The 15,430-nt window shown below is 45.9% G+C and overlaps 2 protein-coding genes across 4 annotated transcripts in view; one reads left to right on the top strand and one right to left on the bottom strand.

The window, feature by feature from the left end:
• The window catches only part of eapp (e2f-associated phosphoprotein), a 503,058-nt gene that overhangs the window by 408,800 nt on the left and 78,828 nt on the right, over window positions 1-15,430 (bottom strand). The window lies entirely within an intron of this gene.
• Window positions 6,594-15,430, top strand: part of tpx2 (TPX2 microtubule nucleation factor) — a 57,710-nt gene continuing 48,873 nt past the window's right edge. For all 3 annotated transcript variants that reach the window (XM_078555510.1, XM_078555511.1, XM_078555509.1), the window contains exons 1-2: window positions 6,594-6,790; window positions 8,906-9,064. In XM_078555510.1, coding sequence (XP_078411636.1) covers window positions 6,691-6,790; window positions 8,906-9,064 — 259 coding nt within the window. In that variant the 5' untranslated portion in view covers window positions 6,594-6,690. The remainder of the gene's footprint in view (window positions 6,791-8,905; window positions 9,065-15,430) is intronic.

Below are 15,430 nucleotides of genomic sequence, written 5' to 3'. Positions count from 1 at the left end.
TAGGCAAAAGTCCTCCCCCAGTCCCTCGACGCACTCGGGGAGGACTCAGATAAAAGAGCTCAAAGAAGAGGGGAAGGGCCCTGGGCCACAGACACCATGATCAAGGGACTGGGATTGGAGGATGACTTCAAGACTCAGAAGAGATCGGGAGGGGGAGGGGGAGGGGGAGGGGGAGGACCCTGGGCCACAGGAGAGATGTCATACTGCAGCCCCTGCATTAATACTGGATCCTATTGGGATTGGACTGGGGGTACAACTTTGGGACTCAGAGAAGAGGTTGGGAGGACAAGGGCCTTCAGGTTCGGGGTGGTTGGGGGGTGGTAAAGTAAATGTAGAGGCACTTACCTTGCGCTCCAGCCAGGGAAGGAAGTCGCATACGAGTCTGACAACACCCAAACAGAAGTCGCAAGGAGGTAGGCAAGAAAAGGAGGGACTGGGGAATCTGTTGTCCAGAGCAACAGTAATCATTGGCCAAGTAGCCTATCAATCGAGATGGTCCATTTGCCAGATTGGCTGCATTGGACACTGACCATCCAGAATGACAGACTACTTGGCCATTGATTTCGGGCCCCCCTAGAGCACAGGTCCCGGCGATTGACACCATCTGCACTCCGCTTTCCTGGGTCCTGATGGACAGATGCATATGTGACAGTTGGATCAGTGAGGATGAAGTTGTTAGGAACTAGAGATAGTTTAAGTAAGTTATATTTGTGTTTATTACAAATATTAGGTGTTAGGAATGAGTTTTAGCTTTCAGTTTAAATTTATTTTTTATTTCTGTATTTGTGTGTTAAGAAAGGGAGAACTTGAGTTTTAGTTTCACTTTAAAAATGCCTGCATTTTAATGAGGTTTATGACTCGTGAAGGGGAGTTACAACAAAACCCAAGGTAGAAAACACTGTGCTATTGCCTAGCAACAGAGGTCCAGAGAGAGAGAGAGAGAGAGCGCCCCCCTCCCCCCCCCCCCACCCACCCACCCACACAAAGAAACCAAAAGCAGTTTGAATTCAGTTGGTCATTCTGCTCTAAGGTGCAGGGAGCAGTTTAAGTCTCCCTCTAGATGACAGACCAGCAGACTGCTGAGGAGAATAAGTCTAAGAATCTTAGATGAGTTGCTCCAAAGTTAAAGTAACAGTGAATGTCAAGTGAGTTCTGGATCTCAAGGGAGATACCAAGTTATCAGCTGTCTACTTGAGACAAGGAACTTCAGGGAGCAGGTCCTAAAGGAAAAAGAGAAAGGCCCAAGAAGCCCTTTAAGTTAAGTCAAAGGACAAGGACAGGAATCTGGAAAAGGTCCTGTTAAGTGAAGTTAAGAGTGAAGAGCAGAGAAAGGATCCCAGCTTAAAGGGAGAAAGCTGCAGGATGCAGATTTAAAGCAAAATAGGCTCGTGAGAAGCCAGAAGATCCAAGGAGACAGCTGAAGGCCTGTAACTCTTGACTATGGGCATGTGAATTAGTGGTGTTCTGTTGGCATGTCTGAATCTGAGAGACCGTGTGTGGAAGGGAAAGCTTGAATGCATGTGGCAATCCAGGGGAGAGGAACATTGGAAGGAGAGTTTGAAACCCTGAAGGTGAGCCCTTTGGAAAGTGTCTGAGAAAAAGCGTCGTTTGGGAGAAGATTCCAAAGTGAGTTTTGTGAGAATGGAGATTGAAAACCTTCATGTGGAAGATGGAGTTCAGTGAGACCGGTTGGCTCATGACGTGACAGCGACTGGGGGGAGTTGATGAGGGACCCATAGCATCTGTTTGGGGTGGCATCTGTCACTTGGTTTCAAAGTGTGGTGTGCCTGACCACAGGTCGCCTATTGGGTTTACATGGAATTATTGGAAACATGAAAGTACAAGATAGTTTTTGTACAAATTGTGTTATCCTTACAAATCTGTATATATCTGTAAAGGTATAGTTGTGGGTGAAGGAGTATTGTAATATAGTTTATCTTTTCTTGTTTAATAAATGTTTTATTCTTTTGTTAAAAGTTCATCAGCTGACTCCTGTGACTCTGTTCAGTAGCTGCCCTCCATGTTTCTAAGTAAAAAATAAAAGTTAGGATCTATCAAGCCGGGTTCCCGTAATAACATCAGCCGGGATCATAACAAGGTCAAGTCGGTTTCTCATTGTTTTACAATTTTAGATCAGAACCTCTGCCTCCATTTTGTTTCTTTTTTTTTGTATTGGTAGTTTTCTTGGTTCTTTCTTTATTCCTTCACTTTACATTTGGATGGCTGATATCCAGCCAATCACAACTCATCTGGGCACAATTTTTGTTTCTTTACTTAACCCATTACCACAAAACCCTTTGTGATTTAATTTCTCCTGGCCATTACCCTTTCACAGGCCTTCCCTTTTGTTCTTCCTCTGTACCCCCCACTTTTACTTGTTCAAAACCTATTACATTTCTATCTTTCCTCAGTTCTGATGAAGGGCCATCAACTCTCCACAGATGCTGCCTGCCCTGCTGAGTATTTCCAGCAATTTCCATTTTTATTTTTTATTGAGTTGGTTCTCTGACTATTCTGTGCTATTGCTATCCTCGGTGCTTCCTCCAAGTGGTGTTCAACATGGAGGAGTTTTGACTCATCAGCTGAGGGAGGGCTGTTGGTAGGAATTAGCAGGTTTCCTTGCCCATGTTTGAACTGATGCCATGAGATTTCATGGAGTCCAAATTCAATGTTGAGGACTCTTAGAGCCACTTTCTCCTCGCTGTATACCACTGTATCGCCACCACCAGGGTCTACCCTGCTGGTTGGACAGGATGGTGATGGAGGAGTTTGGACATTGTCTGTAAGGTATGATTCTGTGAGTATAACTATGTCAGGTTGTTGCTTGACTAGTCTGTGGGACTGCACTCCCAATTTCAGACATCAAGTCCTGAAATGTTAATGAGGAGGACTTTGCTTGGTTGACTTGTCATGTCTAGTGCTTAGATCAATTCTGTGTAGTCCAGCTGGTTATATTCGTACCATCACTTTGCCTAGTGTTTGATACAACTGTGTGTCTTGCTTGTCATTTCAGAGGGCAATTAGTCTGATCTGATCTGATCTGTAGTTCCACAGCAGAGAGGGCATGACAGAGTTTCAGGTCACAGGAGGCCATACCCAGCACATAGGATCTACAGGCAGAAGATCAGCTTTGGCATGTTTGAACACCAGTGTCTGAGGCTCAGGGTGTTATGTCAGTTGGTTGCAGTTATTTTCAACCTGCTGGAATAAGACCTGCTGCCAACTGGACCTGTTGACCATGCTTTACCAGTGACTGTCAACAAGTCCCTCAACAGTTTTTGCCTCAGAATCCTTCCATTTAGAGATTTTTGCAGGATCTTGTGGTTGGCAGCATACAAATTCATACATCAGGTAACTGATTGTTTCTTTTTCTGGGCTGCCAATTATGTCAACTTTGCCTGTGATGTCACCAGTCCAAATGAGGTGTTCGGGTTCATGGCACTGGCTGGCATCCCACAGGTGCAGGGTGTCATTGACTGCACACACATTTCAATTAAGGAACCCACAGTTCACCCAGAGGTGTTTATTAACCATAAGGGCTCCCACTGTATCAATGTACAACCACAAAAAGATCTTTATGCAGTATGCACAAAGTACCTAAGCAGCAACCATCATGCTTTAATTCTGTAGCAGTACACCCTTCCTTGTATCTTTGCACTTCAAACAAAGTTACTGGCTGTGGCTGTTCGGAGACAAGCAATACCCACTTAAAACATGGCCGATGATACTTCTCAGAAACCCAAGGATTGAGGCCCAGGAGCTATGCGCTTAATGAATGATGACCAGATGTGTCATCGAGCAAGCCATCAGCATGCTGAAGATGCACTTTAGATGCTTGAGGAGATCAGGAGGCATCCTTCAGTACACACTATCCAGGGTCCCTAGAATGGTTGTCTTGTCCTGCGCTCTGCACAATATTGCGCCGCAGCAGGGTTTAGACCTGTGGGAGGGACAAGGCATAGAGCACAGAGTCTCATCAGACAGTTCCAAGGGGCAGGGGGAAGAAGAAGAGGAAATAGAAGGTAATGCAGCAAAAGCACCAGCAGTGGCGCAAGTTGCTACCAGGGTTCCCTCATTGTTGCAAGGTTCATTTCAGATTCGTCTCTTCCCATTCACCACCACACAACCTGAAGAGGCCACTTGCCAGTCGGCAACCTAGAATGGGCAAAATGAAAAAGCAGTGCAAAAGAATAGTATTTTTGTGGCTCAAACTAAAAACAGAAAATAACATTCAAACAATTTGTAGCTATGTGCTGTCAAAACTGCTGAGTTTTTCCAGCATTTTCTGTTTTACTTCAGATTTCCAGCATCCGCAGTATTTTGCTTTTTATACAAATCTTTACTCTTCTGCTTCCTAGACCTTCTACTTGGTGCAAACACTCTGGCTTCAGCAGAGGAAGAGGTAAGTTACTCAGATCCATGTTTTAATTGCTCAGTTGCCCTTGGCCAATCACTTTTGAATTTTGGAGCCAATGAGGACCTTGCCAAAGACTGCTCCACCATTCATGTTCGAGACAGACTCCTACAATCTCTCTACAATCATGCATAGTGTAGCTGGAATGCCTGCAAGTACATCGTCATTCTCTGCTGCTGCTCCAGAAGCAACCTGTTCTTTGATGGTCCCCAAGATTCAGCAACTGCATCCAGCTGAGCAGAACCTAGAGCCTATTGCAACTTCCAATATGAACTCTCCACAGTTGCCCCTGACTCCACCATCTTCTTCAGACCTACTTCTTTGACCATCCGCCCTAATATCTCCTTTTGTGGCTCGGTGTCAAATTTTATTTGATACCTCCCCTGTAAAACACTTTGGAGTTAGCTAATTAAAGGTGCTATATAAATGCAAGTTGTTGTTGACGTGTGCATTTTTAATTTCTAACTTGGTGTGCAGATTTTTAGTCTTTTATCCAAATTTACTGTTCCATTACAACCAATACAGAAACATACTGGCGACATGTGTATAAAATTGGATAATTTATTTCTATAATTTATACCTTAAGTACTCCAGATAACCATACAGAATACATGTATTGCATTAAAATACTTATAATGCATTTTTAAATATGTAAATATTTTAAAAATCATATGCCTGACACATTTTTCCATTATAATTTCTGACATACACATTTCGAAATGTCATGTGGCTCAGTGGTAGCTCTCCCACCCTTACTTCACAAGTGGGTATAAGCCTCTCCCTAGAGACTTGAGCACAAATCCATAATAGTGCTTTGTCCAGAACTGAGGGAGAACCTGCACTGCTGGATGCCTTTTGGATAAGTTGTTAACCGAGTACACTTGTATCTGGTGCGGGCAAAAAAAATCCCATGGCACTATTATGAAACCAGGAACTGTCCTGACTAACATTTGTCTGTCACCAATACAAGAAGATGAGAATTTTAAAAAGTTTATCTCATTGAAGTTGCTGCAGCTTGTTATGTGCAAATTGGTTGTGCATTACAACAATGAATACACTTTAAAAGTACACAATTGATTATAAAGTGCTTTGGGACATATGGAGAGTGTGAAAGGTGCTTTTTATTTGTGTTGCAAAATTTTACTAATTACTTGTTTTCAAGTTCTAAGGTTATATTCAGGAATATTTACATTGTCATTGTTTTTAGGTAAGTGTCAGCTTTTTAAATTCAGTTATGGGATCTGAATACCACTATGAAGGCCAATATCTACTGTGCAGGCTGAATTGCCTTTATGAAGGTGGTGGTGAACGGCAATATAGTTCCAAGTCAGGATGGTGAATGGTTTGGAAGGAAACTTGCAGGTAAAGGTGCGTCCATGCGCCTTTGTTCTTCTATGTGGTAAGGGTTGTGGGTCTGGAAGGTGCTGTTTAAGGAGCCTTGATGAGTTTCTGTAGAGCATCTCGTAGATTGTACACTGCTGCAACTGTGCATTAGGAGTGGAGTGAGTGAATGTTTGTGAGTGTGGTTCTAATCAAGCGGGACCGCTTTGTCCTGAATGGTGTCCAGCTTCATCAGTGTTGTTGGAGCTGCACTTATCTAGGGAACTGGAGAGTATTCCATCACACTCTTTATAGTTGGCAGGCTTTGGGGACAGTATTATCTCTCTCTGGCTGGCTGACTCCATTGCCTCAATAGCGAGCCCCATCCTCTGAATGCTAATTGGTGGAATTAAAACTTTAACTGGTTTCTGTCTGATGCTGATTGGCTAACCAAAGGGCGCCTGCTCGACGATTGGCCAATACGAAATGATGTGGTTGCTGATTGGTTAAAATAACTGAGCGATTCCTGCTGCGCTGACAAGAATTGGAAGGCCATTTCCTTGGTATAAAGTGCAATATTTCACAGTCTAACCTTACCGGCTAAAGGAAATCTCTTTCTCACCGCCAGGGAATCCGCCGCCGATTCGGGGAGCGTTCCCAGGGTAACGGCCCAGCAGTGACGTCACTTGGCGGGATGGCCAATCAGCTACCGTCCCTCTGGGAAGCGAGGTGTGATTGGTCAGGGAGAATTCAAAGTTTTAACGGTTGAACCGCTAGATTCAAACAGGAGAGAGCGCGAGAGAGCGGGAGGCAGAGAGAGAGAGAGAAATAGTTATATATATATATATAGAGAGAGAGAGATAAATATATATATATATATATATATGGAAAGAGAGAAAACAGGAGATTGAGGGGAAAGAGAGATCGAGAGTAAACAGGAGATATATATAAGAGCCATGGCGGAGTCGCACTTCACCTGGAGTTACGATGCTCCAACGCACATCGATTTCAACAATCTACAGGAACAGGACGACCCGAGGGCCGACTGCTGGTTTGGTAAGTAGCAGCGGCACAGGGCTACCGGGAGAGGGGGGTGCTGGCGGAGATACCCCCTGCCCCAGGTCACTCTCACCCGGCCCCGGGAGGGGTAAATCGCCCCCCCCCACCTCTATCTCTCTGTCCCTCTCTCCCCCTCTGTCCCTCCCCCCCTCTCTCTACCCCCCATTCTCTCCCCCCCATTCTCTCCCCCCCCTCTCTCTCCCCCCCCTCTCTCTCCCCCCCCCTCTCTCTCCCCCCCCTCTCTCTCCCCCCCCCTCTCTCTCCCCCCCCTCTCTCTCTCCCCCCCCTCTCTCTCTCCCCCCCCTCTCTCTCTCCCCCCCCTCTCTCTCTCCCCCCCCCTCTCTCTCCCCCCCCTCTCTCTCCCCCCCCCTCTCTCTCCCCCCCCTCTCTCTCCCCCCCCCTCTCTCTCCCCCCCCTCTCTCTCTCCCCCCCTCTCTCTCCCCCCCCCCTCTCTCCCCCCCCTCTCTCTCCCCCCCCTCTCTCTCCCCCCCCTCTCTCTCTCCCCCCCCTCTCTCTCTCCCCCCCCTCTCTCTCTCCCCCCCCTCTCTCTCTCCCCCCTCTCTCTCTCCCCCCCCTCCCCCTCTCCCCCCCCTCCCCCTCTCTCCCCCCCTCCCCCTCTCTCCCTCCCTCCCCCTCTCTCCCTCCCTCCCCCTCTCTCCCTCCCTCCCCCTCTCTCCCTCCCTCCCCCTCTCTCCCTCCCTCCCCCTCTCTCCCTCCCTCCCCCTCTCTCCCTCCCTCCCCCTCTCTCCCTCCCTCCCCCTCTCTCCCTCCCTCCCCCTCTCTCCCTCCCTCCCCCTCTCTCCCTCCCTCCCCCTCTCTCCCTCCCTCCCCCTCTCTCCCTCCCTCCCCCTCTCTCCCTCCCTCCCCCTCTCTCCCTCCCTCCCCCTCTCTCCCTCCCTCCCCCTCTCTCCCTCCCTCCCCCTCTCTCCCTCCCTCCCCCTCTCTCCCTCCCTCCCCCTCTCTCCCTCCCTCCCCCTCTCTCTCCCTCCCCCCCCACACCCCCCTCTCTCTCTCTCTCTCTCTCTCTCTCCCTCCCCCACACTGAGCTACATAAGGACAGGGGTCCGAAAGCTTGCTTAAAGTGGTAGGTTTTCATTCATTCATGTGATAAGTGTGTCAATGGCAAGGGCAGCATTTTTGCTCATCCTTAATTGCCCTTTGAAGGTGATGGTGCGCTGCCTTCTTGAGCTGGGGCAATCCATTTGGCATGGGTACACCCAAGGTGCTGTTAGGGAGAACCTCGAGTTTTGACCCAGTGATGACGAATGAGTAGCAACATGTTTTCAAGTCAGGAATGTTGTCTTCCATTTTCTTTGGTACCTTTACTAAACACAACTCTTTTTTTATTTGTGTTGAGAATTTCATTTGGCCCAGTATCTATTGTCCTTTTGAAAGTGCCAGGTTTCACTACCCTTTGTGAAAGTGTTTCCTAGCTTTGCTCCTAGTTCTAATTTTAAGGTTATGATCAGTTCTGGACACTGCCAGCTGGCTAGATCCCCTTGATCTTTTTAAATTCCAGGGAATACAGCTATGTTCTCATGAGTTGATCAATAACCGCTCTGTATTCCTGAGGTGGACTGACCAGAACTGAATGCAATACTTTAGATGGGGCCTTATCAAGGATCTTAAGCTAAAGCATAACTCCATAATTAACATCCAGGAAATCTGAAATTGAAACAGAAAATCTTTCGCTTGAAATGATCAGAACACCATCCCCCCACCCCCCCCCAATCTAACCTGCTGAGAGTTTCTCAAATTCTTCTTTTAATTTGAAGATTCACGCTCCCACTCCTGTACAGTATTCCAATTCTCTTGAGCTAAAAGCCAAGGTTCCATTAGCATTTTTTATATATAAAAGTGAAAACTATTTAGATTGTATGTCTGATTTTTGGCTGGATGGCAATATACAGATCTTGATTTAGGGGGTCTGATTGCACTGCGTGGTTTGCCTGACTCCAGTCAGACTGAAATCCACTGATCCTGCAGACCCCAGGTTGAAGCCCTGGCCCAATGCAGGTAATGCACAAAATGATATGCTCCTGCAATGCTCTAGTTTGGAGTCTGCAAACCTATTGTTCCTTGATGTTGAATATACTGTCTCTTTTACATTAGATCAGCAAATTGACCAAGGGGCAGCAAATAGCACTGTCCCTGTGGAAGCACCTGCAACCCAAACTCAGACTTTGAAAAAACAATTGCATGAACCTCCTTGTGAAGCAGAGGAACCAAACTTTGTATCAAGCCAAATTAACGAAGATGTTGCACCTACAAGTAAGAATTTGACTTTTCTTTTGTATCACTACCCTTGTGGGTAGTAAATATTGTATAAACCAGCATGTCAACATTGTGTAAAATCAACGTACTACTTCTATCACATATAGAAGTTAATTCACACTAGAAGGGTTTAAAATTGATGAGGAGGAGGCATTGGATAGGTTAACTGTAGTTAAAGTTGATAAGGCACCAGGACTGGATGAGATGCATCAAAGAAAACTGAGGGAAGTGATATTGGAAATTGCAGAGGCACTGGCCATAATTTTCCAGTCTTCCTTAAACTAAGGGGTGGTGCCAGAGGATTGGAGAATTTGCAAATTGTTCAGAAAAGGTGTAAAGATAAACCCAGTAACTTATCAGGACAATCAGTTTAACCTTGGCGGTAGAAACGCTTCTAGACAATTGGCCGGGACAAAATCCTGTAGCTTGGACAAATGTGGATTAATTAAGGAAAGCTAGCAAGGATTTTTCAGGGTAAATTGTGCTTAACTTGATTGAGTTTTAAGGTAATGTTAGTGTGGTGTACGTGGATTCAACTTTCCCAACATTAATTGGGATAGACATAGTGTTAAGGGCTTGGATGGAGTGGATTTCATGAAATGTGTACAGGAGAACTTTTTAGGTCAATATGTAGAGGGTCCAACAAGGGACGGCACAGTGCTGGACCTAATTCTGGGGAATGAAGCCGGACAGGTGGCTGAGGTGGTGATGGGGGAGCATTTTAGTGATAGCGGCCACAACATGGTACCACTTAAGATAAAAACAAAAAGCTAAAAGCTACTGCGGATGCTGGAAATCCAAAACAAAAACAGAATTACCTGGAAAAACTCAGCAGGTCTGGCAGCATCGGCGGATCTGCCGAAGGGCCTTGAAGGCTCGAAACGTTAACTGATTTCTTCTCCGCCGATGCTGCCAGACCTGCTGAGTTTTTCCAGGTAATTCTGTTTTTGTTATGGTACCACTTAAGCTTGTTATGGACAAAGAAATAGACAAGTTGCAAAAAAAAAATGTTTTGGATTGGGGGAGAGCGGATTTTAGTAAAATAAGGCAGAATCTGGCCAAGGTAGACTGGGAGCAGCTACTTAGAGCCATAGAAAAGTTACAGCACAGGAGGAGGCCGTTTGGCCCATCTTGTCCATGTCAGCCTGAGGACACCCAGGTGCCCTTTCTAATCCCGCCTTCCTGCACCCGGCTTACAGCACCTAAGGTGCAGATCCAAGTACTTTTTAAAAGAGTTTAGATTTCTGCCTCTCCCACCAACTTGGGCAGCGAATTCCAGACACCCACTACCCTCTGCGTTAAAAAAAGTTCTTCCTCATGTCCCCCCCACACCTTCTGCCGCTTATCTTGAATCTATGTCCCCTGGTTCTAGAATCCTCCACCAGGGAAACAATTTTATCCTGTCCACTCTATCTATTCCCCTCATAATTTTGTATACCTCAATCAAGTCACCTCTTAGCCTTCTTCGTTCTAAGGAAAATAATCCCAACCTATCCAATCTCTCCTCGTAGGTACACTTTTCTAACCCTGGCAACATTCTTGTAAACCAACTCTGCACTCTCTCCAAAGCTATTACGTCCTTCCTGTAATGTGGTGACCAGAACTGCACATAATACTCCAGTTGTGGCCTCGCCAGTGTTTTATACAATTTCAACATTATATCCTTACTTTTATATTCTATACCTCTGCCAATGAAGGAAAGCATTCATATGCTTTATTTACAACCTTGTCTACTTGAACTACTGCCTTCAGGGACCTGTGTACTTGTACACCAAGACTTCTCACTTCATCTACCCCTCTTAGTATATTCCCATTTATTGTGTAATCCCTGTAACTGTTTGACCTCCCTAAATGTATGACCTCACACTTCTCTATGTTAAAATCCATCTGTCACTTCACCGCCCACTCTACCAACCCATTTATATCGTTTTGGAGATTATGGCTATCCTCTGCACTATCCACCACTCGGCCAATCTTTGTGTCATCTGCAAATTTCCCAATTGTGCCCCCCATGTTCACGTCTAAATCGTTAATATATAACACAAACAGCAAGGAAGTCAGGGAGGAGATAGCAGATGCTCTGAGGATGATTTTCCAATCTTCACTAGATACAGGGGAGGTACTGGAGGACTGGAGAAATGCAAATGTAGTTCCATTGTTTAAAAAGGGATCAAAGGAACACGTGTGGAACACCACTTGAGACAACTTTCCATTCGCAAGGGCATCCATCAACCATTACCCTTTGTTTCCTGTTACAAAGCCAACCTTTTATCCAGTTTACCACATTACCCTGAATCCCATGGGCTTTTACTTTCCTGACCAATCTGCCATGTGGGACCTTGTCAAATGCCTTGCTAAAATCCATATACACAACATCCACTGCACTACCTTCATCAACCCTTCTTGTCATTTCCTCAAAGAATTCAATCAAATATGTGAGGCAAGACCTTCCTTTAACAAATCCATGCTGACCATCCCTGACTAGCCCATGTCTTTCCACATGACAGTTAATCCTATCTCTCAGGATTGATTCTACGAATTTGCTCACCACTGATGTAAGACTAACTGGCCTATAATTGTTTGGCATTTCCTTTGATCCCTTTTTAAACAATGGAACTAAGTTTGCATTTCTCCAGTCCTCCGGTACCTCTCCTGTATCTAGTGAAGATTGGAAAATCATCCTCAGAGCATCTGCTATCTCCTCCCTGATTTCCTTCAGCAGCCTCGGAAACAATCCATCTGGCCCTAGTGACTTATCAACTTTCAAGGATTTCAACCCTTCGAGTACTTCCTCTCTCTTTATGACTATCCCTTCCAATATCTCGCAGTGTTCCTCCTGGACTACTATATCTACATCCTCCCTTTCCTTTGTAAACACAGAGACAAAATATTCATTCAAAACCCTTCCCACAGCCTCTGCATCTACGCACAAGTTTCCATCTTCATCTCTGATAGGTCCCACCTTTTCCTTAACTAACCTCTTAGCATTAATGTATTGGTAAAACATCTTTGGGTTATCTTTAACATTACTTGCTAATCTTTTTTCAAGCCCTCTCTTTGATTTCCTTATTTCCTTTTCTACTTCGTCCATGCACTTCCTATATTCGTCTAGGCTGTCTGCAGTGCTTAGTTCTTTGTGCCTATCGTACACTTTCTTTTTCTGTTTGATCTTCCCCTGTATTCCTCTAGACAACCAGGGGGGTCTAGATTTGGCAGTACCGCTCTTATTTTTGTAGCGGACATGTCTACTTTGTGCAATTAGGATCTTGCTTTTTAGTGCTTCCCACTGGTTTTCCACTGTTTTATCCTCCAGCAGTGCTATCCGGTCCACCTCAGCCAAGCACCTTCTCATTTCTGCAAAATTTGCCTTCCCTCAGTTCAAGACATTTACTCCTGCCTTATCTCTGTCCTTTTCCATGGTAATGCTAAATCCAACTGAATTGTGATCAATGTCCCTGATATGGTCGCCAACTGTCATTTCACCCACTTGCCCTTCTTCGTTCCCCAAGACGAGGTCTAGAATTGCACCTCCGCTCGTTGGGTTTGTCACTAATTGGTTGAAGAAATTTTCCTGGACACACTGCATGAATTTTTCTCCCTCAGTGCTCCTTATATTATTTGAATCCCAGTTGATATTAGGATAAAAGCAAAAAACTGGATGCTGGAAATCGAAAACAAAAATAACTGGAAAAACTCAGCAGGTCTGGCAGCATCTGTGGAAGGGAGCACAGTTAACGTTTCGAGTCCGCATGACTCTTCAACAGAACTAAGGAAAAATAGAAAAGGGGTGAAATATAAGCTGGTTTAAGGGGGGGTTTGGGACAAGAGAGCTGGATAGAGGGCCAGTGATAGGTGGAGACAACCAAAAGATGTCACAGACAAAAGGACAAAGAGGTGTTGAAGGTGGTGATATTATCTAAAGGAATGTGCTAATTAAGGGTAGAAAGCAGGACAAGCAAGGTACAGATAGCCCTAGTGGGGGTGGGGTGAAGGGAAGGGATCGAAATTAGGCTAAAAGGTAGAGATAAAACAATGGATGGAAATACAATTAAAAATAATGGAAATAGGTGAGAAAAGAAAAATCTATACAAATTATTGGAAAAAACAAAAAGGAGGGGGATAAATCAGAAAGGTGGTGGGAATGGAGGGGAGAGTTCATGATCTGAAATTGTTGAACTCAATATTCAGTCCGAAAGGCTGTAAAGTGCCGAGTCGGAAGATGAGGTGCTGTTCCTCCAGTTTGCGTTGAGCTTCACTGGAACACTGCAGCATGCCAAGGACGGACATGTGGGCATGAGAGCAGGGTGGAGTGTTGAAATGGCAAGCGACAGGGAGGTCTGGGTAATGCTTGCCGACTGAACGAAGGTGTTCTGCAAAGCGGTCACCCAGTCTGCGTTTGGTCTCTCCAATGTAGAGGAAACCGCATTGGGAGCAACGAATGCAGTAGACTAAGTTGAGGGAAGTACAGGTGAAATGCTGCTTCACTTGAAATGAGTGTTTGGGCCCTTGGACGGTGAGGAGAGGGTAAGTAAAGGGGCAGGTGTTGCACCTTCTGCGGTTGCATGGGAAGGTGCCGTGGGAGGGGGTTGAGGCGTAGGGGGTGATGGAGGAGTGGACCAGGGTGTCATGGAGGGAACGATCCCTACGGAATGCCGCCAGGGTGGGTGAAGTGAAGATGTGTTTGGTGGTGTCATCATGTTGGAGTTGGCGGAAATGGCGGAGAATGATCCTTTGAATGCGGAGGCTGGTGGAGTGATAAGTGAGGACAGGGGGGACCCTATCATGTTTCTGGGAGGGAGAAAAAGGTGTGAGGGCGGATGCGCGGGAGATGGGCCGGACACGGTTGAGGGCCATGTCAACCACCATGGGTGGAAAACCTCGATTAAGGAAGAAGGAGGACATGCCAGAGGAACTGTTTTGAAAGTGGCATCATCAGAACAGATGCGATGGAGGCGAAGGAACTGAGAGAATGGGATGGAATCCCTACAGGAAGCAGGGTGTGAGGAGCTGTAGTCGAGGTAGCTGTGGGAGTCGGTAGGCTTGTAATGGATATTGGTGGACAGTCTATCACCAGAAATTTAGACAGAGAGGTCAAGGAAGGGAAGGGAAGAGTCAGAGATAGACCATGTGAAAATGATGGACGGGTGGAAATTGGAAGCAAAATTAATAAAAATTTTCCAGGTCCAGACAAGAGCATGAAGCAGCACCGAAGTAATCATCGATGTACCGGAGAAAGAGCTGTGGGAGGGGGCCGGAGTAGGACTGGAACAAGGAATGTTCCACATACCCCATAAAGAGACAGGCATGGCTGGGGCCCATGCGGGTACCCATAGCCACACCTTTTATTTGGAGGAAGTGAGAGGAGTTAAAGGAGAAATTGTTCAGTGTGAAAACAAGTTCAGCCAGACGGAGGAGAGTAGTGGTGGTTGGGGATTGTTCGGGCCTCTTTTCGAGGAAGAAGCGGAGAGCCATCAGACTATCCTGTGGGGGATGGAGGTGTAGAAGGATTGGACGTCCATGGTGAAGAGGAGGCGGTTGGGGCCAGGGAACTGGAAATTGTTGATATGATGTAGGGTGTCAGAGGAATCATGGATGTAGGTGGGAAGGGACTGGACAAGGTGAGAGAGAATGGAGTCAAGATAGCAGGAAATGAGTTCCATGGGGCAGGAACAGGCTGACACGATCGGTTTGCCGGGACAGAAACTATATTAGGATAGTTGAAGTCTCCTATTATTGCCCTCTTGTTCTTACAAGCAGAAATTTGCCTACATATTTGTTCTTCTAGCTCCCTTTCACTATTTGGGGGTCTGTAGTATACTCCCAGTAGTGTCACTGCCCCTTTTTTTTATTTCTAACCTCAATCCATAAAGCCTCGTTTGTTGACCCATTTAGTATATCATCCCTTCTCACAACTGGAATTGATTCTTTAACCATTAGTGCTACCCCCCCCCTCCTTTTATCTCCTACTCAATCGTGTCTGATGACTCTATAACCAGGGATATTAAGCTGCCAGTTTTGTCCCTCCTTTAGCCAGGTCTCCGTTATAGCAATGACACCCTGCTGCCATGTGTCTACCTGTACCCTTAACTCATCTACCTTGTTTGTAATACCCCTTGCATTGAAGTATGAACAGTTTAACCCCGTCAATTTCCCTTGCTGGACACTTTTTAAACTTTGCTTCTCCTGTAACTCCATGTCTATCACAACGTCCCTAGCTAATGTATTACCTCCAATTTTTCTGATCTGAATCTGACCTATCTGATCCTACTCCTGGGATCCCATCCCCTTGCCACACTAGTTTAAATATTCCCCAACAGAACTAGCAAAAACCCCCGCAAGGATACTGGTCCCAGCTCTGCCTGG

The sequence above is a fragment of the Cetorhinus maximus genome, chromosome 13 (genome assembly GCF_964194155.1).
Source record: "Cetorhinus maximus chromosome 13, sCetMax3.hap1.1, whole genome shotgun sequence".
Taxonomy (NCBI): domain Eukaryota; kingdom Metazoa; phylum Chordata; class Chondrichthyes; order Lamniformes; family Cetorhinidae; genus Cetorhinus; species Cetorhinus maximus.
The sequence above is the reverse complement of the archived record's forward strand: the minus strand, read 5'-3'. Positions and strand labels throughout refer to the sequence as shown.